General features: G+C 42.6%; 1 protein-coding gene across 8 annotated transcripts in view; it reads right to left on the bottom strand.

Moving 5' to 3' along the window:
* Positions 1 to 27,839, bottom strand: part of CTNND2 (catenin delta 2) — a 686,661-nt gene that overhangs the window by 289,200 nt on the left and 369,622 nt on the right. For 6 of the 8 annotated variants that reach the window (XM_075084268.1, XM_075084265.1, XM_075084267.1 and 3 more), the window contains 2 exons: positions 14,648 to 14,820; positions 5,622 to 6,189 (listed from right to left, as the gene is read on the bottom strand). In XM_075084268.1, the coding sequence (XP_074940369.1) occupies positions 5,622 to 6,189; positions 14,648 to 14,820 (741 nt within the window). The remainder of the gene's footprint in view (positions 1 to 5,621; positions 6,190 to 14,647; positions 14,821 to 27,839) is intronic. The other 2 variants (XM_075084271.1, XM_075084272.1) reach the window with 1 other exon arrangement.

Here is a 27,839-nt window from a genome sequence, read left to right as displayed (position 1 = left end):
AAAACAAAAAACTTAGGAAAAAATCTATAGAAAACTATTTTGGTTAAAATTAATGAATTGATTTTGTTCTATATATAAAAGAAATACAGAGTCTGTAAAAATACAAGAAAAATAGTTATGGGAAACAACTGAGTGTCCTTTTTGTTATAATCAATCATATGGATAGTCCAAGTCTCACAGCTTATCTTAAAGACAAGATTTTTCTTCCATACCTGTCCAAAGAAGTACAACCGCATATCACACCTAGACTGTTTTATTAGCTCAGCCCTGAGTCTCAGGTGGGATTTTAAAGCACCGAGAACTTTTAATTCTGGGGCAATTTAGATCCATTTTAGAACCCAACCAAAGTGGGTTAACACTTTGCTTGTACCTTCCTTATCTGAAATGCCCTGCCCAAAAGCTGAATGATGATGCATGTGGTGAAGTCTTGTCTGCATTTGTGAATGTTGGTGGGAATTTGGGTTTAACGCAGTCAGTCTAAAATAATCTTTTACTTACATCCAGTTTAAAACCCTCAAAGAGGCTAATTTTAACTCATTAGCAATAACATTGATTTTAATAATACCTAACTTTGCTAGGAGTTATTTCTTCCCCATGTAGCAGTGTGAAAGAAAGGGGTGGGTGCATGTATGCTCACAAACAGTAATGCAGCCATTCTAGCACAAGTACTTAACACAGAGTGATTTACTGGAGAATTTTAACACTTAACCAGAAAATTTTTTGCAAAGATGGCAATGAACCGGCGATACATAGATGATCCAGTATTTTCATGCAACTGAAAGGAAATATAAATCCATGGTAGTGGTAACGTATATCGGTTATCCCATACACAGTTGCATAAGCTGATCTGTTCTGTGCCTGTATGACTGCACACCTAAATGCTAAAGAACGTCAACACTCGCCATCAGATAGCAGTCCTGCCATAAATCTCAACAGGAAACCAGGGTTCAACACATCATATGCAATGAAAAGCATACAGAAGGAGAAAGGGCAAAGGAAGGTCCCCAGCAAAGAAGAGGAGCAAGACAAGACAGATGAAGGAGCAGAAGGGACCAGTTAAGACCCTGATAAACTTAGCACTCTTTGCTCAAGAAAGAGTGGAAAGCATATTTTATATATTAACCCATGCCACACTTTATAAACCAGTGCTATTTTTAGTATTAATACTACACATGCATAGAAACAGTCCTAGCTCAGAGAGGACAAATTTCTTTCCTTTTTGGTTTTACAGGGACCCGAAGGAAGATTCTGTTAGCAAACATGAGGCTGAGCACTGAAGTTTTCAGCAGCACACAAGGGCTGTCTGGGGATGGTACATCTCTTGTTTCAGTGGAACGTCACTACATGAAGAATAGCTGCACAATATTCTTTCCACCTAACATTACAAAGTGTTTCACAGCAACACTCATTTCTTAAACCTAACCTTTCAGTACAACTGATGGAGCATGATGCAGTCTTCAAGCATATTCATCTTCCTTTGAGTTTTTTGTAATAAAGCAATGCATAAAATTACCTGCCATTGTCTTACATGTCCCCAGCCTTCCCTAAGCCTGCATGAAGAGGCTGGAGTGGCTCTGCAATGCCAGGGCTGCTCCTGTCACACAACCTGAGGCACAAACTACCACAACAACACCCTTTCACCGCCTCCTCTCCTTTTGCTCCGAAGCAAACCCACCACTCCTTCAGTACTGTCTATCTGATTCTGACCAGCAGGAGATGCTTCAGAGGACCCTGAAGAGTGGGTACCTGTGTGATGACCTGCCTCCTGAAAGGGTTTTCCCATGTTTCTGCTGCTTTCTGTCCTACACACTCCTCTTTCCAGGCAAAACAGGCTGCTATTGCGAATTCGGCTCCTGGCGTGGAAGCTGCAAGAAGGTATTTACAAACTCTGCTTTCTGGATTCAGATTGTTGCGTGAACAGACAGTCGAGTATGCTTTGGAGCAGTGCAGATCAGAAAACTACTTCCAAAACTGTAATTGCAGATCATAGCAATGAAGCAGCTAGACTAAGAACAAACATGGAAAGCGTACACTCACAAGAATCACTATACATGCACGTACACACACACCCATACACGTACATGCTCGGCTGTGGTAGCAGTTCAAGTGTAACTAGACCAAAATCCATTTCTGAAGACGTTTCTAAGGTTACTTGGTTAAAACTGAGTCACTGCATGCTGTTGCACGTCTTATTTTAAATTCAGGATGCAGTCTAAGAATTGCCATTTTTATAATTTCAAGTTGTTTCATAATCGAGTTTGTAGGGAGTTAATATAAAAATGCCATCTCTTCAAGTAAATCTTGCACAGATTCAGTTTTGGGGAGTGTATGTGTGTATCATACATTTTCAATTACAATTTAAAAAAAAAAAAACCTGATCATATCTGATAGTGTTCTCTTAAACACCTAACCCTGGTACGAATATCGTTCTGTTTGTTTGGCACACTGAGACCCAGTAGTGTTCATGAACTAGATAGCTCCAGTACAAATTTCTAATATAATCCAAAAAAATTAGAACAAATGCATTGTTTGGATCCCCAGTAATTATCACAAATAATTATTTTTTCTTCCCAGAGATAAAAAAAAGAAGATTGCTTTGAGTAACATCATCCCTGTGATGACACATACATACCAATGCAACTTTGCATTAATCACAGTAGGCAAACCATCAATCAGTGCAATTTGACAACTATTCTCCAATCCTCCTCTTCCTCTCTCGAAAAACAACAAAAAAAAAAACAACAAAAAACCCAAACCAACCAAACAAACAAACAGAATAATAACCTAAAAAAACCCACCAAAACAAAACAAAAAATCACCACCCCATCTTTGGATGTTGTGAACAAGAAGCAAAAACCTCATTTATTGAACATTAGATTTTGAACATACAATTGCTTGCACTCTTGCTCAATGGGTTTGATTTCTAACACAATGACTGGAAAAATCCTGCAATCATATACTTACAGCTCAAATAGCAAACCTTTTCTGAGCAAAAATACCTATGGAAAAGAAAACAAGATTGCCTTACTAGTACCTATAACATCTGATCCCAGCTAACTCCAAAGCATATGTTAATTTTAAGCCTCTGTGTACTGTTGACTTCAGTGAATCCAGTGAAAGTCTAGAAGATTAGTCAGGCACTTAACACTGCTAGCAAATGTGTAACTCCAGGATGGTGGGGAGGCCATGAGGAACCTGCTACAGAATGGTAATGGAAAAGAAGGGGTGGGAGCACACAACAAGAAACTTTTGCAAAAGAACGGGTCATGTGATAGAGCTCCTTTCAAGGACTACTTGAAAGGCATGTCACCCCTGCAGGGAAAAAAAAAAAGAAGGTACTTACTAACATACTGTGGCTTCCACTTTGTTGTTGTTTTTTTTTTAAAGTAGCAGTACTATCTCTGCATGTCTGTCACCTAATACTTGAAGTTACAGGATCTTCCATTTGCTATAACAAAGACACTGAGATTCTTCTGCACATCTTAAAAGCTAATGCCTATGAGATACAGCAACTCAGAAGCTCATTATGTTTGTTCTGATCGGTGCAACACTTGGAAAAGTTATTGTTGCTTTACCAATTTTTACAAAATCAATAGCAAGTTCAAACGATCAATCACTACTCCCCTCCCATACTAAAATCCACACAAAAATACACCAGCCATTTCCTAAATGCGTACATCTATAAGCTTTTCTTTCACCCAAGCCATGAATCGGTGATAAGCAACTCCTCACAGTAGGTTCTAAAAAGAGGCAGGGAGGGAAGTACCTACACTATACAAGATGCAGAAGCCTTATCAAAAGCTTTTATTTAAAAGCAATCCAAGAAAATTAATGCCAGATTCTTAACTTTTATTCAAATCAAAGTAGAAAACCCCATTAGGAACGCCTGTACAACCACTGTTGGCCAAAAAGCCCCCAAAAGTCCAAATCCATGTTGCAACTTGGGTCTCGCATAGGAGGAACAGCTTCTCTGACACTGTAGCACTTCAGAGTCATTATGATGGGCCTTAAACCCTACAGAACAGGTTTTGACCAAGCTATCATCACAGGCTTAATGTTGAAATGCTAAAAAAGATGCCTTCTTCAAAAAACAAAACCAAAGCCCCAGTACAATACCAATTCCAATGCTAGAAGTACGTAAAGAGAAGTATGGACTGTGCCTGTCAGAAATCTCCCAAAGCAAAGACTTCGATCCTAGAACAAAGGTAAAGTGAAGTCAGGGAAATACCGGTAGTTCATACCCACAGGTATACAAGTTTTAAATTGAATTATCCTCTGTTCCTTTGACGCTGAGTTTCCTCCACACCTATTTAGGCTCAAACAACTCTTGCTATAGGATGAAGTTGCAAAACTCCCTAAAACACAAAACCTGTGACAATTCTACATTTCCACTTTACTCTACAAAGGCACTATTTAATACCTGTGGCCAAGAGTGTGTTGGACTACAGCGGAGAGAAGTTATACAATTACTAAATAAACCGCTTTGTAATTTGAGAGTGAATATTTGAAAACAGGGTTGATGTAAGCATCCTGAGATCTTGGTTTTGACATCATTTAGTGATGCTATCCCTTTACGCATTCTGAGCTTCAACAACAGTATTACATAAACAAAACCAAGTTTTGAAATCCCTTTAAACAGGAAAAATCCCCATCAAATAGTTCTTAGAAGGAGAGACAGTAAAACTGTATTTTCTTATCAGTTAATTCAATCTACACGTTTAGACACACTGGAATTACCCAGGATGGCAACAACTGCTGGAGCAGGGGAGGGGAGATGGGCGAGAGGAGAAAGGGGGGTAAGAAGAGGTTTTAACTCCAGTAAGAAACTTGTGTACCTGCCCTGATAAACACAGCCAAACCTCTTTATGTATCCTATTTATCTTCAAATCTATTTATGTCGCAGAAGAGAACATATGAGCATAGCAGCTGTTACTATAGCAATGAAACTGGAAATTTTGAGAACACAAAAAAAAACCCACCCCTGAAAGATGCTCAGTTTAGCAGAGAGATGGTTGAGAGAACACCGCGCCAGAGTCTCACCTCTAGGATCTGGTCAAAGTCTGCGGTTACAGAGACGGCAAATCTGCCCTAACAGCCCGTTCCCTACAGAGCTCCCGGAGCCCAACAACCGCTTCCTATTACTCGGCACAACTTGGTCCAGCGGGAGCTCCTGCTAAGTCACCCCAAACTTGTCAAATACCCCGGAACCGCCTGTAAATCCGGCGGGGAGAGCGCTTCTCTGCAAAAGGCTGACAGTTTCGGATCGCGGCAGAGAAGGGATTCACCATAGTAACACAGACACACACCGGCCCCCGCCCCCTCCCCGAACCCCGGGTAAGAGGACGGCGCCCGGCGCCGCCAACCCCGCGCCCACCTGCCCGCACCTGCCCACAGGCGCCGGGCCGAGGGGCCCGGCCGGGAGAAGTTGAGGTACTTTCCTCCCGAAGGAGGAGCAGCCCGCCTCTCCCCCCATGCCGCTGCCGGAGCGGAACCCCCAATTCCCCCCGACCGCTTTTCTGTCAAGCCCACCCCGCTCCCTCCCTCCCGCTCCCCTCCCCGGCCAGCAGCCCCCCTCACCTCCCCCCCGCCGCGTCCCCCCCCCAGCGGCGGACGCGATTTACCTGCGAGGGAGCCGGGTCTCTGCAGGGTGGCGGTGGCGTACAGCTCCTGGGAGTGCTTGCTGTACTGATCGGCAGCGTGAACCAGCCGCTTGGTAGGCGACAGGGTGGCGTAAGTGCCGATGGTGGAGCTTAACTGGTGGATAGGAGAGGAGGAAATGTTAGACTGGACGGTGGGCGGGGAGGTCACTCGGATGGGGGACGGCGACAGTCCCGCCGAGGAGACGACGATGTTGATGGGCGAGCTGGTGCTGTAGGACTTGGCCAGGCGGCTGGGGGACTGCTTCGGGGAGGAGAGGCGCTGCGCGGTGGCGTAGGCGGCGCCCTCGGCGGCGGAGCCGGCCCGCGGCAGCTTGGTGGGGGAGCCGCCGGGCTGGGCGGGCAGCGGGGAGCTCACCCGCTGCGCCGGCAGCGTGGAGCTGGCGTAGTAGAGCGCGGCGGCGTGCTGGGGCTCGGGCAGGTGGAAGGCGCTGCCGTGGCTGGGCGCGAAGGGCTCCCGCGGCTGCGGGGCGGCGGGCGGCGGCGGCGGCTCCGGCCCGCCCGGGTGGGCGCCGCGGCCCCCCGGGCCCTGCTGCGGGAAGGAAAGGCAGAGGCGTCAGCGGCGGGGAGCGCCCGGCTCCCCTGGCCCGGGGCGGGGCGACGGGGGGGGCTGGCTCACCGGAGGACCCCCCCCACCCCACCGCACGCAGCCCCTCTTTGACCTTAAACCAGGCCGGCGCCCAGCGCCCTCGGGATTAAGGGACTCGTTAATCTCCTGAGGCGTTTCCAGCCTTTGAGGGGAAAAACGGCCGCCGGCTGAGCTGAGCGGCGCGAAAACTCCCGCTCGGGGCTGAAGGCGGCTGCAGGGCGGGCTGCGCCGGGAGCTCCCGCCCTGACCTGCGCTCCGGACCTACCCTTAAACCGGGCATGGGTTAGCCCGAGACCAAACAAACACAGAAATACCTCCTCCCGCCCCCCAAACTTTCTTTCTGCACGCGTCAGAAAAGAGCACTTGAAGCCACGGAAAGGGCTTTAATCGGGTCACTTCCCTCACAGAAAAGCGCTCGGCGTCCGTAGAAGGAGCGGCACCGACGCCGCCCCCGCCTTTCGCTGCGGCTGCTGCCGCCGCCGGCGGCGCGACAGGGCGCGACCGGCCCCTCCGGCGGCGGCGGCATCGCGGCGCTCGCCTCAGCCCCGTCCTCGCCTGAAGGAGCGGAGGGGAAAGGCAGCACCCGCGCCGCCCGGGGGGAAGGCAGGCCGGCCGGCCGGCCGCCCGGGCCATCCCCGCCGGCGGCCCGAGAGCGCGGCAGGCTGTCGCCTCTGATTTATTTACGAGGCAGAAAGGGGAAGGAGGCGGCGGGAGGAGCGGCCGGGGCCGGGGCGTCCCCTGGGCCGCATCCAGCGGGGCATCCGCGTCGCGGAGAGAGGGAGAGCCCCACAGCGCCCGCCGCCCGGCGCGGCGGCGCAAAGTTCCCCGTTAAGCCCAGTAACTGAGGGGGAGGGAGGAGGCAGCGGACGAAAACCCTCGGCGGATGCTGCCCATTAGAAATCTGAGTTGGGTGTCTGGGCCGCTTCTGCAGCGGCTAAGGATGGAGCTCGCCCTTACGCACAGGCGGCTTCCTCGGCCCCCTCCCCCCCCCCCCGTTAGTTTTTTCATCGGGGATCTTCGGCTCAAGAGGTCATCTGTGAATCTGGTAACGTTAAAATCCTCTAATAACCGCACCCCGCAGCGAGCGAGGGAGCTCAGCGCTCCGCTGGAAGACGCGCTCTTCTTTCAGATGCTATTTTATATTTTCTGTTTATGCAGGGGATTTGCTTGAAGCCTCAGCAAGCGCTTCAGATCCCAGGCGCTGTCGGTGCAGTTTGCATCAGCCTGACCAGTGCTTTGCCCAAACACAAGCACATGCGCACCTCTCGGCTACCGATTTCCTTAGCGAGAAAAGCCTTTAAAACGTGAACGACGAATTTTGTGACTCGATTCGAAGAGGTGCAGGGAATGCTGAAACCAGCGTGTTTTCACATTTAAATAGCAACGTGGGTTTTTAGTAGCATCCTACAGGAAAAAAACAAGTAAACAAAAGCACTACCTTCCTGGCATGAAACTTGATTTATTTTCACTAGGATACCCAAGGAAGGATTTGGTCAGGAACCGAGAACTAGGTAAAATAACTAATCGGGGTAAAGAATAAATGAGGTTCAAAATGCCAGAAATGTGTACTTCTTACTATGTACACCCACTGGAAATTTTTCTGTCCATTTTTTTACCTTTGAGGCCCCGCCCCTTGCCTTAAATGCTTTGCATCCGGGGAAGAATATGTATTTTTCTAAACGTGGACAAGAAGCAAGGCTTTGGAGGAGCCCCTCCTGTTGCTTTGCTCCCAGCTGCTAGTAGCACAGAAGCCAACAGCACTCACAGCATTTAGGTGTCTCAAGGGAGCACTGCTGGACCCAAACCTCACGGGCTTCAGGCGGCTTTTGCGCCCCAAAGAGGGATGGCCTTATAGATAAATGTAATGTAAACTGTTCCCTCCAGCCACCCTGTACGGCAAGTCCCAGGTGGGCAAGGGGATCACAGATGTAAGTGGCCTGCTCACTGTTGAGTTGAACTGTTTCGATTGTGACCACGAGTTACAGGCACCATGGCACCACGGCACCACGTACGAGCCTTGACATTTTCATAAATGGTCAACAAGCTCAAGCTGCTCATTTGAAAGGCTCCTAACGAAAGCCAGGAAGGCAAACTCTGGGAACATCGATGAACTTTTTTTAAAAGCTACTTTCACGCTCAGCTACTTACCGTCTCTGCTTTAAACTGGAAAGAAGGGCTAATCTGCAACTGACTGTCCAATAATGTCTTTGACAGGAGTACAGTTTTCATCTTCCAGGCTTAAACTGCATGGTAACAACTTTTATAAAACAAAAACAGGCTGGCAAGATTTAAGACAACATGGAGAGTGCAAGTTTTGCACATGACGAAAGGTCGTTTGAACCAGCTACATTATCAATTGATATTTGTTAATAAATTTTACTTTTTGGACTGTTAAGTGGCATAATAATGTATTTCGTAATATTCAACATTGTTTCAAAATCCAAAGTCTTCTGCCATGTTACTAGTGTCTTCTGCAACTTTGTCACTGACCGTAAGGATTTTAGGCAAGCACTGCCATCATGTATACAAAATTTCTTTTTCTAATCTATACTGCTTGACGTGTCAAGGATTTAGAGTAATTAATTTCAAGTAAACCAATATTATCCCATATTCCTAATAAATTTTTACAAAGCTGCAGGAATCCTGCAAGTACCAATTCAAAAACAAAAAAGAATTCCACTTCATGATTGTTTGTTATAGGGAAGAAGGTGTAGTGGTGGGACACAAGAATTAAATGCTTAATTAAAAATGCAGTGTATAGCACTTCCTAAAAAGCTGAGCATTTGCTCTGTGTGAAGGAGAGAACTTTTGGATGAACAGATTGCAGTGAAAACATTAGCATGCAGTATTTTCTAGGATGTGACTAATCTCAGACCTGTCTTAAATTTACTGTGAGGTTCTTATGTTTTATCAAAGGGCCAAGTGTGCAGTCACATTCTCCGCTTGTGTTTTCAGAGATAAGATGCGTTTGTTTCTCCCCATATTTCTCCCTGTCTGTTGCTTAAGACTATCCTACACACATGTCATTGTTCATCCTGCAATGTGACATTACGCTTCATATGGAAGAATGAAATACAATGGAATTTTCCCCTTATTATTCCATTTATCCATTATTGTTGTCAACCTGATAATGAAACTGTGTTTAAACAAATAAATTGAGAGTAAACTTGATTCCCAGATGTTATATCCTCCTGCATCAATCTATTTCATAGATGTGAACAAAAATCAAGGACTTTCTTATTACATCGCTATAAATATCTACTCTAAGACTCAAAGATTTCATTTTTCTGGTATCCCAACGAAAAGGAGCCCAATTTGCTTATTTGGATTCAATATATGGGTTCTGATATATATTATTCTTTCCCATGTAATCTTACTAGAAAGATGATTCTCTACTGATACGGACAAAATGAGACCTGTACAGAACTCTCTACAGAAAATTATTGAGAGGGACAAATAACTGTGTTGAATTATTTATTCTGCCGAATTTTTTTTCACGGGTAAGGAATTACAAAATCCTAGGTGGCTGGACAGCTTAAGCAAAACGTTGGGGTCAGCTGCTAATTACTGAAACATCAGCACGCTGATTCTTGGAGATTGCTCCCAGTGGGAAAAACGGCGAGTAAGACCAGCAAAACCTGAATAGCAGAAGTCTCAGAGAACAAGATGACTATTATGAACACGTTAGCAGGTGCGGCAGATCTATTTGGTATATCATCTAAAATCCGTTCGAACTGTTTTCTTCTCAGGCATGCCAGAACACAAAACCAAAACCTGGTAGGTTTTTTGCACCTATGCTTCATAATTCACAGGTGCTAAGGAACAGAACTTCTGTCAATGCAATGGCTTGGGTCTTAGAAACAGAACTAAAAACATGAGGAATGACAGAATGATACAATTTCCAGGAAAATGCTGGAAAATTTGAATCACGGTACCAGTTACCCTTAAGAAATGACAATTTGTGCTCAATGTCCCGTATACTTCTCCGACAGATAACAGAAGAAACTGAAAAGCCATGTTACATTTGCGTAAGTCTGCATGCCTATCTTAGGCCTGGATGAAGTTGAATCCACAAGCATTTTCAGTTTAGCATTAAATGCCAGCACCAGTTTGCAGCTCGTTTTGCTCTCTGGAACTTTCAGAGATCGCTTGGCCCTTAAAATCTCAAACAAGGTCATATCTGATGACTATGAACATAGTCATATACAGTACGCTGTTGCCCATGAGAAGACCCTTTCTCTTGATTCTAGGGAGGATTTTCCAAATGGATGCTCAGGTTGTGTGGAAGACATCCCTTCAGGACGTTGGTGGGAGTTGCTAGCTTTAGGTAGCAAACTTGGTCATCCTTACCAGGGTTTTCGAGAGACATGGGTGGTCTTTTAAGGGTCCAGCTCTGAGTCACAATCTCAGTGATGCTCTGCTCTTTCAGTGACTGCAAGACTTGCCAGTCTATTGAGGGCTATATTTTTATCTATCAGCCCAAAGAACCTTCCATACAGCTTCACTCGAGGTATCACTCTGCTCTGGTCCAACGCCTCTATCAACACTCTTCTACGAAGGGCAGAAGAGGGTATAGAAAACGCGTAACATTCTGTAGTCTTCGGGATGCAGACTTCAGTCCTTGGGCAGCACCTGTGGAAGGGTCTTTCTTCTGCAGGACTGCTTTGCTGTCATTTATAAGTTCCTGACCTAACTAGGAAGATGCTACCTATTTTCAAATGCACTTATACGATAACAGATGCCAGACTATTCCTCTGGATCCCTCAAATGTAGCCTATTCCATCTGTTTCTCCAGGTTTTATCACAAAGGTCATGGCTATACTGTGTTTGCAAAATACACCCCAACACTATTAGGAAAACTTGTCAGCCTAACTGATCCTAATCTCAAAGGTCATACGTATAGATGAAGGTAAGAAATACCACTGTAGTCTTCTACATCCGCAAACAGAATTGTGTGAGATCCTTTCAGAGTGTCCAGAGATGCTCAATCTCTGGTTTTAAAGCAGCAATAAAAGCTGCAACCACTACCTGTTGTAGGATCAAACCAGCATCATGCAGACCAGTTCTTCACTACCCTAAACTATACCAGTGAATTGTTCTCTGTCCGTGTCGTAACAAGAGTAATCTGTCTACAGGTTTCATCTGCTTCCTTTAACGACAGAAAAATTCTCATGTTCGTATTTGAAATCCAGTTTTAAACACGACATCATCTGCCACGTCCTCCCAGTCATGAAGTTCTTATTTTAGATTGTGTCTGGGTAGATTATCAAGCAGCCTATCACCTTGTGGCACAGACCGCTGATGGTGGGAAAAGCCATGAGTCTAACCGAAAAAGGCCAGTATACAGTTTTTGCTGGACAACTGAACACATTCTTGTACTCATTTGCTAATATTCTAAAAAGGGCTAGAGAGGTGCGGTGGTCTGATGAATGACAAACTTATGACTTGTTTATAGGAAAATGGAGACAAGTTAGAAAATTAACTGTTAAATAATTTTTAAAGGCTTTTTTTCTTTCCCTAATTCCATCTACTTTTTGTTTTTAAGGGTTTTCAAATCCTGTGCCGGCCTTGTCCAGAGGCTTCAGGAGCATGGGATAATACAGAGTAGGGAATGACCTCTGTTGCTACTTCAGCCTCTGAAAAGACTGCAGCATCACCAGAGGCTAAAGAAGTCCTCATCCAGAAATGTAAACTAGTTTCACTCCCTTTCCCCTCCCCTTGCAAAGATATGGCAGAGCATGTGGAAGAATACTCTCGGTAGTACATGCTATGCTTTATATTCCTACGATATCTACAACGTAAGCTGACCATTCTCAAGATGACAGTAAACCCAACCAATCAGTTGTTCACAAATTACATTGTCCAAATAGAAGATTCACTGTTGAGCAACTGATCTGCAAAATCTGCTACTTTTTGCAATAAGAGCCACTACTGACTCTTCACAAATAACCTTAATTGATTAAGACAGGATATATCAGGATCCGGACACCAAGTCTGAAAAGCTGTTTTCAGTGGGGAAACAAGAGTAATTCCCTGGCAGAGGAGCAGTTGTTGCTACGAAATCCTATTCCAGTAGCATTTAGAAGATAAAAGTTTCGTGTTCTGAAGTACTCAAAGCGGTGGAAACACTCTATGATCTATAATGAAGTCCTCCAAATTGACAAAAATGTTAGATTGCACTTTGCAGCGCTATACAGGAAGTCCCAAGACTAATTAGTTTCTCTTTTTTATACAATTGCATTTTCAGAAATTGTTCTTGCTGTCACAGCTGGCCTTGGGACTATTTACATATTTTTTTTCCAAGCATTTGGGCTATCATTCATGTTCAGAGATAGCTATATTCCTGGCACACAAATACCAAAGGAAATTATCACAATCTGAGCAGTTTTGACTCCTGAGGCTTATTTTAATTATAATTAGGGATAGCAAAACAATTCCAAGGATTGACTTTTTAATTTTAACTTTTGACTCTCCCTCTTCCTGTTTACCTCTTTTAAAACATCCTTTATATGCTTTTCATGGTATTAATTCATAGTTTATATAGCTGTTTGTTAATATTTCCAAGACACATTTTAATTGACCTGAAGTTGTCAAGCGTCCTTTACAAGATGATGGTGTGAAAATGATGTTCTGGGATTTTTTTTTTTTTTTCCTGCAGGAACACCTACCACACATTCTGGAGGAACACAGGGAGAAAACCTATTTTCTGCCTTCTCAAACCAAGAAAAAGAAAGGATAGGAAAGGTTGCCTTGCTAATTTGCTAGTTACCTTTCTGAAGGTAACTGGTTCTCTGTGAAGTAGATAGTTTGTGCGAGCTTTTCAGTTCTGAGCAATGGCTGCTCAGTGTCATTTCAATTAATCTAGATCATTTTTTCCGCTCTCCATAAATTCATCCTTTTTGATGAATGAGTATGATAAAATTTATATTAAGAATATCACTACTTCTAACCCCTAGACAGTTGCACACTTTCCCTTCCTGCCTTTTTTGTTTTAGATTCTTTCTCCTTCCCCTCTCATTTTTGCTTTGTTTTTGTTTCTGTTGCTCTGTTGCTCTCATAACCTGTTCCTTTTCTATCATCTCACTTTTTCTAGCCTCCTTGAAGGATGCATCACACCGTTTCAGGCTAACCCCCAGGGTATGATGCTTTTCACAAAGCACAACTCCTGATGACATCTGCCCAGGCTACAACTGGATATTATAGCCTCCTTTTTCTTTCTAGCTGGAATCCTGCTCTCCTGCTGGCTCCAATCCCAAAGAACATCAGGGAGGTCCTCCTTGGTAAAACACAGAAAAACCCTGAGGCCTTACCACTATGCAGGCTCATTTTAAACCCTTTAGAGAAGAAGAAAAGTACCTACCCAATTTGAAATGAAATTTAACTGTGCTTTATTTCATTTTCAGTCTTAAGAGGATAGGGAGCTTTTCTGAGCAAATTGAGAGAATAGAATATTGTACGTCTCTCGGTATCCCACAAGCTGTGCAATGACTATATAATACTTGAAATCTCTTAGCAATTTAAGGCTTTGAAATTCAAATACTACTCGCTTCTACAGAATCCTGAACTACAAAGTGTCCCAGTGTCACACTGAGATGGTCTGCTTTGATGGGGTGGTTAACATCTATATACCTGCATAAATAACCTGAGCTGACCAACGAAACCCAGTCAGACCTTGTTTATGTATAGAAGCATGAACGCTTCTAGAAATTTTTGCCTAAACTGAAGCTTAGCTTCCCAGTGAGAGGCTTTGATGTTGTAGTGAAAAGCACAGAAGGCGAGAGGGTTACATGTCAGAGCCAGGAGGGATCATTTAGACAGGAAAGGAGATTTACAAACTTTTCATGAGCATCTGAAACAATCTTCCCAAATGTTTGAAACATACAGGTGGCTGTCTGGTAAGTTGCTTGGCTTTCAATATGGGGGGGAAGCAAAAAATTATTCTTACGCTTGGGATTAGGCCACAACACCAGGCAATGCGTGGTGTCCCAAGCAGGTTTCGCATGTGGTGTCAGCCTTGCTTTGTTTTTGTTTGCTGGCACTCACTGCTTTCAGTAATATCCTGATACCAACGCAGGGAGGCCCTAATCCTTAGTTAGGGCTCAGCCACAGAAATTTTCAAACTTAAATGCCTGAACATCCTATTACCAAAATATATATGCAACTAAGTAAAGCTGGCATGTAAATCTCCTTTTAATCAGGATTATTTTATTACCATGCAAGTCAACGCACTTTAGATTTATGAAAATCAAGGCGGTAACTCCAACCCACTGCAGATACATTGAAGAAGAGAGAAAGTAAAGGCAGACATTTGCGCGCTGGGGGGCACCGAACAGCTCCGTTTCCTGGGAGCTACCCCACACGATTTCAGATGTGAGAGACCCGGGCTGCTTAGGACACGTACCTGGCTGTAGCTCTGGATGGCACCTCTGGCCTGACTGCTGCGGGCCGGCAGCTGGGCGGCCGCTGTTTCGCCCAGGGCGAGGGTCTGGTTGCTGTGGTAGCTGGCCGAGTACTGGAAGGACCCTTCAGGTTTGGAATTGAGCTGGAGTGCACTCTGGGAGAGGAGGCTGGGCCCTGCGGGGACAGGATTTGGGAGCAGTCAGAAAGTCTCAGTGAAAGAGCATACCTGTATTACCTGTTGAGTGAGCCTCGAAATTAGCAGATGTTCGTGGCTTCAGCTTTTCACCATTTGGCTTTTCAGTAATAAAAATCACATACCTTACATTGTTTCTTTACTGCTCAGTCATCATTACTATTGCATTCAAGCTATAGACCACATTGCTTTCTTTGCAATAAACGTATGGTTTTTACCGGTGCAGAAGTTCTAAGCCTAAACAAACCCAACTGTACTAGTCGATAAGGAAGTCTTGGTTTTCAGCCTAGAATAGCCGACAGTTTGGTTTTGGTTTGGGTTTGGTTTTGTTTTTTCTTTTCCTAAGGTTAAGTCGTGTTTATTTCACTTAATTATATCCAGTCATTCTGCATGGGAAATGCTAAGTTGTCTCTCCCTGGGCCCCCAGCATATTAGATCTATTGATTGCTGCCACTCTCTCCTGTACACATGGTGATGTAATAGTTTGGTGCCTGTAGGGATGGATAGCAGCCTTTGAAATATTAATAGCTCCTTTTATCATGTAGGACTCACCCTGATCTCAGTGAATCCTTGATGACTGTTTTGTCAGCCTATCTTATCTTCCCCATCACAGCACTGTGCGGCAGGAGAGCCAAGTGCGGGCAGCGAACTTAAATTGGGGCTGCCAGACTGAAGGGCATGTCGGGAGCACGAACAGTGTTACTTTCCAGTTATTTAGTTGTTCCGTGACACTGAGACATGTTCTAATATTCATTAGCTTCATGTACAACTGATTTAGGTTACCACATACCCATAGCAAATTCCCCTATTTTTGCGCCAAGAGCATGTATCAGACAGGGAAAGGCTCTTCCTACACCGTGCTGTCGCGTGGTTTAGACGTGACCTCCCACAACTGCTTTCAATGGTGAGCTCATTCTGTCTCCATACACAGAGAGCTACATTAAAGAATATCCACCTAATCCTCCCCTGTGCCTTCACTGATTTTAGTCTCTTCTAATTTTCAGTATCTAGTTCACTCTTCCATGGTCTCCAGGCCCAGCAAGCGAGTACAAGAGGAGAGGAAAGAAGAGGGTTATGCCTTGGATATTGCATGAATTACAAAGAAGTCTACCTTCAACCCAAAAGCTATCATCTATAGCATATCCAGCAGCTCCACGGGGGTGATAGGTTCATCTTCTGGTTAGCACTAACAAGCTCATGAGAACATAGAAGGTGACACAAACCTTAAGGGATGTGAAATGATTACCTTGTTTTGCCCCTACAGAACATGCAAAAAGTTCTGTTTTAAAAGACTCGCAATGGCAAAATTCCAATGAATTTTACCAGAAGTTACTCCCGGTACATTCCTGATTCAAAAGCCAAATTTTATGACCTTTTAAGTCTTTGCTATAAGGATGTACAGCAGCTCAAAAAAGATTTCCACTCAGAAAATGTGCAAACAACCCACACCCAAATTAACACAGAGAGTATTGTTCCCCCTAGCCTGTTTCTCAGAAATGGACGAACCATTTTAACCGATATTTTCCAAAATCCAACCCAAACCGCTCATATTATAAACAAGTTGTAGTAGGCTATGTAAAGTGGAAGTGTTTGCATCCAAGTGTAGACTGGGATTATGACACTATTTTACATATCAAGACAATTTACACAGGAAACTCAATTGCATTCATCAGAATATTCCAGATATGGGACAAATTTAGAAAATAAGTTCTGGTCGTTCTATCTTCCTTACAAGTACAGAAGGAGGCAAGGCTCCATGTATGCTGTGAGGTTCTTAAATATGTATCACAGGCACAGGAGAGCTGAATTTAATCCTGCATGGGTGCTTATAAATCCAACATTTGGTAGCTTTCCACTCCCTGACTCTGCAAATAGGGCTTACAAAGCACTTTCCATTTAACTGGTTTTGTTGCAAATTTTGTTCTTTAATGGAAGAAATAGCCACAGAATTTTTTTTAAGAGCATAAAGAAATTACAGGCTTAGTTTTAAAATATATCTGTAGACTTTATTTTAATCATTTGGATTTTGAATTTTCAGAGTGAATTTGCCTGTGATCAAGTGACATGATTAAGTTCAGAAAATTCACAAAAGCCTAACTTTCCCGGGGGGGCAAAAGTTGCAGCAAGAAAGTGAATTTTGTGCATGAAAGTGTTTGTACTCATTCTGAAAGAAATTATGCTGTGACATTTCTAAAGCTTAAATAATGATTAAACTATCACATGCTATGAACTCAATATGTTTAAATTTTCATTGCATCTGGTTTTCAAGTGTTCCTTTCATATTACTATGGCTCACTAGGGGATTTACATAGCCAGCTAGAATCACATACATGGGTTCCCGGCACCAATTAACCTAAACACTTCCATGCACTTTAAGAAACTTATCCAAACCATAGAAAAAAATTTTTAGTAAAAAGTTTGGAGCACGCAGTTTTAATTTCACTAACTACTGTATGGCAATTTTTATTTGGTACCTTAACAAGCAGTAATGAACAATTAAAACTTACATGCATCCCAATGAAGTAATTACAAAGTCATCTGAGAGAGGAGCCAGACAGATATTTAAATTTTGAATAAGCCCACATTTCTCAAGCAAGTGCGGAACAGTTGTGGCTGCTCACCTGTAAATAACTAAGTCTAAACCAAGTGTTCAAACTGCAAGATACATTTGAGCTCAATCAGCATGATCTTGAAAAAACACAAGTTCCTTTTTCAGGTTTTAGGGACTACAAGCAGTCCTGTCTTGCCTGAGAGGGAAAAGATGGATCGCTTTTCTCATTAACATTGTTGAGATTTCAGTCTGAGGGCAAAACCAAACCTTCTGAAAAGCCCACGGCTCACCCAGAAGAGAAGTGGTTTGTTTGTGTACTTCTATACGCTGATGGCTCTCAACAACAAACTACTGTTTCTTCCTGGCCAAAATTGAAGCTCCGTTGTGTTGGTATAAGAAAGTATTCATGCAACTATTTTTCATTTGTTTTCAGAAGAGTTAAGGCAGCTGGAAATTCGCTTTCTTTCACTTAGGCACTGGAAATCGCTAGTTAACTACGAGAACGAGTCAGTCTTATTTGTTCCCTTAATGCTACATAATTAACTTCCAGTCTTCAATTTAAAATAAGCTCAAAAACAAACACTTCCAGCTTCATAACATTTAATGTAGCAGATACCGAGGATCTGTAGTATTGCTTTAAAAATCCGTGTTACATTTTGTTTCTATTTGGGGTTATGGGGAAGATATAACTACCTGTTTTCCCCTTTGTTTTTTCACGACCACAGGAAAAAAAAATTCTATTTGCCTTGTGAAAGAATATTACTGTTGGATTATTCATCATGGATAGTACCAAATTTGCACTGATTCAGTCAGTGTCACTTTCCTCCTCTATTATAACAGTACAGATATAAATGCAAATTCAGGAGAATAAGAGGCATCATACTGCAGGAGGCGCCACTGTGGACTAACTTAAAAAGATGGAGCAGGGTGTAGTTTGGTGGACATGTACTGCAGACAATACCTTCCTCTTCATCTTAACCTTGAGCAGAGCAGTGTGCGAGGCTCCCCACCTTCCTCACCTTGGCTGCTGTAACGCAGCTCAGTAAGGAGCTCAAAGGAGAGGGAGAGGGCGTGCGTCTTGCTTGGGACACAGGCACGGTGCACTTAAGCTGGGGAAAGCTGCTGGAGCACAAAAAAGACCAGGCAAGAAGAGAACAGAGGAGGATGAAGGACATGCCTACATCAGAGAGCCAGCCCACAATGAAGCCTCAGAGGTGATGGAGAGCAGAGGGCTTTTCTAGGAATCAGAGAAGGGAAACAGGAGTCTCTTTTGTGGTCTGGAGACCCAGGAGCTGGCAGGCATGGCAGAGTTAGAGGAAAGGAGTCACCCATTCAGACAGTGGGGGGAGGTGGCAGGCTTCTCGTGAAGCCCTTTGAAGTAGTTTGTATTACCCACCCCTCTTACTGGAAGTTATGTTGGCTATATATGGGTATTATTTTTCTCTTTCAAAAACCTAATGGTTGAAGAGATCTGGAGCACCTGAGAGTACCTGGCACGCACACTTCAAGCAAAACAGGGAAGAGGAGCAGATGCACTGCAGGACTTGGCCCTACCCTGAGCCTTATCACTAAAGAGAGCAGCACTGAAGCCCACGCTTGCTACCTTCCTGCCATATTGCATTTGACGAAATAAGCATAGCCTGGCATTACGCTGAACGGGCTAATTCATGGCATTTAGTACGTTGCATATGGCAATGTAAAATGTAAATGTAAAATGTAAACTGGCGGGTTACAGACTCCGTCACAAGCCATAGTAGAAGGAGAGCTTCCACAACATCTCCCTGTGTCTGTCAAGGGGGGAGTCAGGGAAGCGGGAGGCAAAGGCTGCAGCATGACCCCCACCATGCGCACCTGGGGCTGCTCCTGTGCCCCTCACCTGTGAGGGATACACTATTGCACCGGCACTATTTCTTCATGGGCCGCTGTTTTTCTTTATGAATAACAATACGATGTGCAATGCTGCAGTAAGGTGGAGTGTAGCTATTTAAAAACCAAACCAAGGAAAAGAGCGGTCTTAAATAATGAGATTATTATTAATTCAAGGACAGGACAGTAACAGCTGATTACGGGAAACCAAACTGACACAAAGAATCCAGGTTATTATTATCATCCGTGTCTGGGTCAAAAAAGGGGAAAAATTGACATTATTAAAACATTTGTCCTTCTTTTTTCAAGAACAATATTTTCTTTGGGAATAAAATCTTTTGCCTGTCATTTCTGCTGTTTTCAGACCACCTCTTCCTTCTTCCATCATTCACAGGAAAAAAAAACAACCACCAAACCAACCAAGAAAAAAAAAGATCATAACCGAAAACTTTCGTTTTGATTTTTTCTTTAATGATTCTTGAACAGTAAGTGTTTGCATGCAGAAATACTTTATATGGCCATTTCAGAACAGTTGAATACTGGAATACTCAGTACCTACATGTGATGTTCTAGCTCCACCAGTGCTTTCTTAGGCAATAAAAAATTAGTTACAAGTGAAAAATAAATACACATAAACTTCTAATTATTCTACTTCCTATGCAAAAAGTGACAAGATCAGCGATGCCAGTTCTAATTGACAAAGGAAATAGACCAAAACGTGCTCAAGACCAGTAACAAACAAACAAGAAGTAAATAAAAAAATAGAAGAATGGTAATACAACTAAATTCCACCACTGGGATTATTTTACCATATTTCTCTATTTAGGTCACCCCTTAGATTTCCTTTTTTTCCAACCACACTTTGCAGCATACTTAAAACAAGATAAAAGAAGCTTTCCATTGTGTGATCAAAGAGTATTTTGCTTTTAAATAAGATCCTGTTCCTCAGCAGAAACATTTATATTCACTTGTGCAATTGATTTTATACCTACATTTAATCATAACAATCCCACTTACACATTGAAAAAAGGTCAAAAATGTTCATTTCTATATGCTCAGAAACTGCCAAGGGCTAAGGCTACTATATTAAAATCCACTGGAATATGCTTGCAGATTTCAGTAGGAGTCAAATCACTTTTTAAGGTATTCTAAGTGTATTAAAAGTGGTGCGTGCAAACAGAGAAAATGTACCAACTGAGTGTACAGTATAAAATCGATTTTTAACAAATACAATGCTGGTAAAAGAGTAGCTGTATTATTAGAAATGTTTAGCAGGCCACTAGATCAGCACCACTGATCCAAATTTTAAAAGCATGTTTCTTTCTGATAGTCCTGTGACAAAGAGGGATTCAAGGCTCCCTGGCATTGCTAAACTCCAAGAGAACAGCACGTAGCTTTCCTTTCCTCACTTGCTTGGAAACAAAACCCAAGAGAAGCTGGATGCTCAGCTGACCACCATGATCCACAGCCCCGGGTGGCAAGATGCCCAACTTAAGCACGGAAAAGATTACATTTTAGAAAGAGAAGAAAAAAGAAAAAAGCAAGAAACAAAGACCAGAGTGCATCAGCACAATAATGAATTATAATTCAATGCATAGTCATTAATACTGACTGGAGTTTCAGTGAGAGATTACAAAAAATAGGCATCAGCACTGACAGTAGCTGAAAAGACAGGGAACTTAATTGGGAATCAGAGCTGGCTGGTCGTGACATGTTTTCTTCCCTTCCCCCGGAGGGTTAGGCCTTGCGGGCTGACCACGCAGGTAGAAGAGCTCACCCGAATCATAACCCATAGTGGTCATAACCTGACGACTATCTCACGTAAGAAACCCAGTAGGAACTTGGGCTGTAAGGAGCTTACCAGTGACAGAAGCTAAGCAGTTTTCTAAGTGCTGTGAGACTGGTCCAGTACCCTTACACTGATTAGAGGTGGGGCCAAAGAAGCACATTCTATTACATTTTACTATTTGTAATATTACTAGGGTAACAAACTGGCTGGATGGCTGAGCCCAGAGAGTTGCGTTGAACAGAGCTAAATCCAGTTGGTGGTTGGTCACAAGTGGTGCTCCCCAGGGCTCAGTGCTGGGCCCAGTGTTGTTTAATGTGTTTATCAATGATCTGGATGAGGGGATCCCGTGAACACTCAGTAAGTTTGCAGATGACACCAAATTGGGTGGGAGTGTTGATATGCTTGAGAGTAGGAAGGCTCTTCAGAGGGATCTGGACAGGCTGGATCAATGGGCCATGGCCAGTTGTAGGAGGTTTAACAAGGCCAAGTGCTGGGTCCTGCACTTGGGTCACAACAACCCCATGCAACGCTACAGGCTTGGGGAGGAGTGGCTGGAGAGCTGCCCAATGGAGAAGCACCTCGGGGTGCTGGTTGACAGCCGGCTGAACGTGAGCCAGCAGTGTGCCCAGGTGGCCAAGGTGGCCAACAGCATCCTGGCTTGTATCAGGAATAGTGTGGCCAGCAGGAGCAGGGAGGTGATCGTGCCCCTGTACTTGGCACTGGTGAGGCCACACCTCAAGTACTGTGTTCAGTTTTGGGCCCCTTAGTACAAGAAGGACATTGAGGTGCTGGAGCGTGTCCAGAGAAGGGCAACAAAGCTGGTGAAGGGTCTGGAGAGCAGGTCTTCTGAGGAGCAGCTGGGGGAACTGGGGCTGTTTAGCCTGGAGAAGAGGAGGCTGAAGGGAGACCTTCTCGCTCTCTACAACTACCTGAAAGGAGGTTGTAGCAAGGCGGGTGTTGGTCTCTTCTCCCGAGTTACTAGTGATAGGATGAGAGGAAATGGCCTGAAGCTGCCTAAGGGGATGTATAGATGGGATATTAGGAAAAATGTCTTTACTGAAAGATCTTTTCTATTTTATCCTGTAGCGCCATTGCTGGGTCACAAAGCTGAACAGCCAGATGAATGTGGGATTCTTGTAAAGGAGGAACTCATAGAAAGAAACCAAATAAATTTTTCCCTGTGGGGATACCAATGACAGCCTATCCCTAGTGTCTGCCAGTTGAACATCAGAAAAGTTATTCCTATTTGCTAATCCTTAGAGTGCAGTATGTCATGGAATACTTCACAAATTGTAGCTTCACAGTGTGTAATAATCCAAGATGATGCTATAGCAATAGTATGGTCAATCTTCAAAACAAAAAAAAGGCTGAATTATGAAACAGGACTAATATATTACATTACAGAGCAGAATTCTTCATTGAATGAGTATTCAATAATACATGATCTGCTAGTTGTTCAATTATAAAATAATTACTGTATAATGACAAGTTATGTACAGTACTATATTATTACAAGATAAGAGCATGATTAATGTAGTATCCTAAATCTATGCAATAATTACTCCTGAACTGGCTAAAATAACTACACTACAAACTACTGACACATACACCTAGTCAGTCCCCATGAGATAATTGGCATGCCTGTTACTTAGTTTTTCATGTGAAATTCTCAACAAAAGTAAGGAAGTGAAAGGACAAGGATTTTTTTTTCTCTCCTTAAGATTTAAATTCAGTTGGCTTACCAGGGCACATTTCCTTCTCCAAGTAAGTAGTAACGAGGAGCACTACTGTTGTGTTATACATTTCCATTTGGTCAGTCATCTATTGCAACGCCAGTTCTAATTGACAATGGAAATAGACCAAAACGCGCTGAAACGAACATTTAATTAGCTCCCATACCAATTATAAACAACACTTCACTCACCTTCGATCAACTGACAGAAGTAGTAATGATAAATTATAGAGCAAGTGTAAATAAAGTGGTTTTAATTAGTGTAATTAATCACTTCACACATTCTTCAACCTGCTTTGCTCATTTGGATAACAGTTGAAAGAAAGCACTAGCAAAACTCCTTTAATGTCCTTTAAACATTCATTTACAGAGTTAATAGGTTGAGGCACCTCACATCCCAGCAAGAGGAACCATCTCCTAACTGTTAGTATATGCCTAATTAAGGATTTCAAATACCAAGAAGTCATCACTTACTGTTTCTTCTGCCTCTCAGGTGATTTAGTTTGAACGTTCAATATCGATTCCTACCCTACAACCTACTTTTTTGTTAGTTCACTTAAGTGTGTGTACTTGTGGTAAGCAGTTGCTAACTGCTCCTAAAGCTGGATTGTATTTGTTGCACAGTTTTGCAAAGGAATGGATGACTAAGAAAAGATGCAATAAAATAAAAGATCATGTTAGGTATCTGTAAAGTGGTCACGCAATTTCTGAATGTTCAACTGTATTTGGGATGCTGGGGGAATCCTGGAACTAGACTGAAAGAACAATAAAACCAGGGATAGCTCTTGATGATAACCTGCCAGTGATGTTCCACAGTATTTGACAGTAAAGAAGAAGGGATGACAGTTAAAGGCAAGATGGACAGACCTGCTCCCAGTGATACTAAATTCTTTGGCATCTCACTGGTCCATCTGTTTTCCAAGTCCTGCTCCCAGAACTAAGCTGCATATCGGGCTGGGACCAGGAGTAAGCTTTCCCTCCAAACTGGAAGGGTCAGAAACATCTGTTTGTCTGTTTGTTTTAAACGCCTCCATTGCAGTATGCCCTATTTTTGAGGTAATCTGAAACATTCCTTGAAGAAACTCTCTCTTGCTGAGATGATGTGGGTTGGTTTTGGAAAGTGGAGGAATTGAGTGAAGGGAAGGGAAGCCCTGCAAGTGCCTCAGGGGGTGGCAAGGAGCAGCCACCATGCCACTGAAATACAGACATCCCTTCCCTCTTCCCCATTTTCTAGTCTCTGGGGGAGTTGCAGAAAGTGCAGGTGGAAGCAGTGGCGGCAGGGGGCAAATGTGGGGGAAAACCCCGGGAACTAGATGAGAGACCTTTGTGGCTATCATAAAAATAGGGTGCTTTCTTAACTGCAGGCAGAAAAAGGAGAGATTAAACCAAGGCAAAACTTAAGATCTGAAGATGAAAACAAATCCTGTCAGCTTCAACTGGTCAAACAGATTCTTTAGGAAAAGAAGGACTTTCAAGCCAACTGTTAGTCAGGTCTCAAACAGAAGATAACAAGTAGCTATAATATAACAATAGTAATAAGCATTGCCCTCAATGTCCCTGGAAATCCAGGACTAGTACTAGAACAATAATAGGAAAATATTTCAAGATCTAACTTCTAGGCGATATTAAATATTAAAGATATCAGTACCTTTATATTACAAGAAAAAATGCCAAGCCTCCAATATAATAAAGGTATGCCATGCCCTAATAATGAAGAAAGTTGGAAAAAAAAAAAAAGGGGGGGGGGGGGCAGGGGCAAATGCATATTTAAAATGAAGAAATTAATAATGCTTTATATGCTAAATCACAAGCAGCTCCTTTATTATGAAACAAACACATCTCTTTAGATGAGATGCAGCAATTCTTAAATGACTACACTGAAAACAAACTTGTTTTGCAAAAAAGGAAAGTAATTTGTATGCAGTACCATGCTCTACCAGCATTAAGAGGGCCATGTTCTACCTACGAATACAGAAAAGGGCTTTAGTGTTGCTACCAAACCTATTCTTAGGCACTGGAAAACAGGATTTGGTGGAATCCATTCAGCAATGTAGAATAAGTTAATTTTCATCCAAGAATTCTATAAATGATATGTATCTGGAGAAATGATGCAAAAATGAGGCTGATACCATTATGTAAGAGAACAATACAAGGATATCCCTTCTAACTCTCTTTCTGACCTAATTACTGTTGGAATGAAAGATGAAGAACACTTTATTTCAGGGGTAAGTGAACTGGGAATAAAAAATAGTTTCATTAGATGCTGATTACCTTTTGCTTTTTACACAAGATAAAAATTCTGCCATTATTGTACTGGGAAAACAGAGGTGCTGGCTAGGATTTGAAATAATCAGTTACTACTCCAAGGGACAGAAAAGCACCACAAATGGCCACAAGAAGTAATAGAAAAACATAAGACATGAAGTGCATAGAAAAAACTAAGGCCCGCATTCCACCCTGAGAGTAAATGGTTCTTTTTTGGTTACTGAAAGGTTGGGGGATTTGGGGGTTTTGTTTTGTTTTGGGGTTTTTTTGATGGCCATAGTGAAATCCCAGAGTCAGGGCAGGGAGGATAGCACCAATGTCTAATTCAGAGAGGATGCCTGACACTACCCCGTTTCCAACGCCTGCGTAATTCTAATGAAGTGCCTCCGAATAAGAGGAAACCCTGTGCAATAAAATGCGGACTACAGAGTGGCAAATGTGGTCTCCTCTTAGTGTTTGGTGGAATCATGTTTCAAAACTTTGGCACTCACAGAATATAACCCGGTGGTTGAAAATCTCTAACTGTGCACCTGTGAGGGACAGGAAGAAAACCAGAGAGAAGCAAGTACTTTCTTCGATAGCTGAGCTTAGTAAGGAAGTATTTAACAGGGAAAAATTTCTTTAAAAATAGATAACTTTTATGGCAAAAATTGGTAGGTGATCAAGATAATAGAATTTCCAGTGAGTTTACATAAAAGTCTTCTGGAAGTTAGGAAACATGTTGCGAATATGAAATACTAGCAGACTCATGAAACAAGGTAACACAGCAAAGCCTAAGCAATCTTGACCTAACAGGATAACTTCAGTGTTCTTTACTCAGATAGTGTGTTTCACTTTCTGTACCATACCACAGATAGCATTACTCCAGGTGTTTGTATGAAATGGAATGCAGGCACATCTTCTCTCGTCAGCAATACTTGGTAATGTTTGACAGTAGGAAAAAACCTGGAGCTCCCTCACTAATGAGAGAAACTACTGAAAATGCTAGAGAACAAGACCTAAAGACATGCGTGAGCAAGCAGGTTTAAACATGTTTAATCTCAGAATATGGAAGTTGCCCTTGTCCTTGGGTTTTTTAATAGAAAAAGCTATCCTAAATTTAGATTAAAACCAAGGAAAACCTACTACTGCAAATTTTTAAATGACCCCAAGATTAAACAACTTCTTTCCTAGAAGATTAATCGTATTTCATGAAATTGCTTGCTAAACTCTGCAGATATCGAAATCAGATAGTCTCTGAAAGACATAATTTATCATTGGCCATTAGGATGATTTGCTTTATAGGAACAATAGATAGAAATAGCACAGGAGCAAGATGGGCAGCAAGGAAAATAACTAACATTTCTGCACTACAGAGGACACAAAGAGGAAAAATAATATCCTTTAGCCTTCCATCTAGGGGTATCTAAGGATGATCTGGAGCTCTTTTGTCACTAAAATTCCTGCTGGCACTTGTTACACCTCCGTGAGAGCCCCTGCCAACAAAACCTTGTCAGTGGCCTAAGGTAGACACGATGTGAATTACACAAAGAATACAAATCACTTCTTTCCACAAACGTCATGATTTGCTGATGGTGACGATGTTAATTCTGTGAAACTCTGCAGGTGGTACCCAACGCTAGCAGTGGCAGAAGTCACCCAATATTTCACTGTAACAGAAGTTTGCTATCTATCAGAAGATCAGACTGTGGAACTACAGGAGAACGGTACCTGAACTGGGCTTCTGGATGGCATGAGATACTTTTCTGAATGTGACCACAGAAGAAACATGCATGCAGGAGGAGGCACTGCATGCAGTGACACAGACAGCAAGCTCCGACTCAGAAGGAACTGTCGTGTTTCCATTTGGGAACCACTGAATTTTGGCATAAAGAATTGTTATTTTTTAATTTGTGTTTTCATTACCAGTCTCCCATTTTGCAAAGAATAACTACATTTAAAATGGAGTGTGTGCTTTGTTTACAGAAAAAAAAAAGCCAAGTAAATGAAGAACATATTTTGCATTATTAAATCTTGATTTTTTTTTAATTTTATACCTTTGAAGACCAACTGTGAATGTCAAGTGTTCCTAGGCACCCTCTGTGCCTACTGCAGCCTAAAGCTGATAGTATTGAACTACTGTGTTCCCTTTTTATTTCTAGGAAATAAAATCAGATGGCTATAAACATCACAAAAACATGACTCACATGGAAGCTGAATGCATTATCAGAAGTCAAAAAATTAGACAAATCTATTCTGATAGACCTAAACTAGACTGTAGAAAAATAATTTTAAAAGTGCCTACCAGCTTCTGCCTATAAAGCATATAAAACTGTTCACAGATATATGGATCTAATACAAAAGGCATCAGTAGATCTTTTATGCTATTACGTTGTTCTATGAACCTAACTACTAGCACAAAACAGGTTTCCTCTTCTCGTGCAAAAACTCCATTTTTCCTGACCTTTGACAGGCTTAAATCTTGAATCTTTTTCTGTCCACAAATGAAAACGGCTATTTGGTCTCTGAGGCGAGCCAGTTCAGAACGTTTAGCACTGCCTCAGAAGTCAATTAAGAAGCAAGTGAAAAAGGTCATAATTTTATTACAATCTTTTTCGTCTGCCAGAAACTCCTCTGCCATAACACACAAAGTATGGCCTTTTGCTTCTGCTGTCTCTCTCTGTGTCCACAAATGTGCTCTACTCTCTGCTCTCGCCTTGTACTCAGAAAATGCATTTCTCCATTTATAGGGCCAGAATAGAAAAAAAATGGAGGAAACTCCCTACTTCTGCCTCATCACAGAAGTCACAAAAATCCT

This window comes from Phalacrocorax aristotelis, chromosome 2, assembly GCF_949628215.1.
Source record: "Phalacrocorax aristotelis chromosome 2, bGulAri2.1, whole genome shotgun sequence".
Taxonomy (NCBI): Eukaryota; Metazoa; Chordata; class Aves; order Suliformes; family Phalacrocoracidae; genus Phalacrocorax; species Phalacrocorax aristotelis.
The sequence above is the reverse complement of the archived record's forward strand: the minus strand, read 5'-3'. Positions and strand labels throughout refer to the sequence as shown.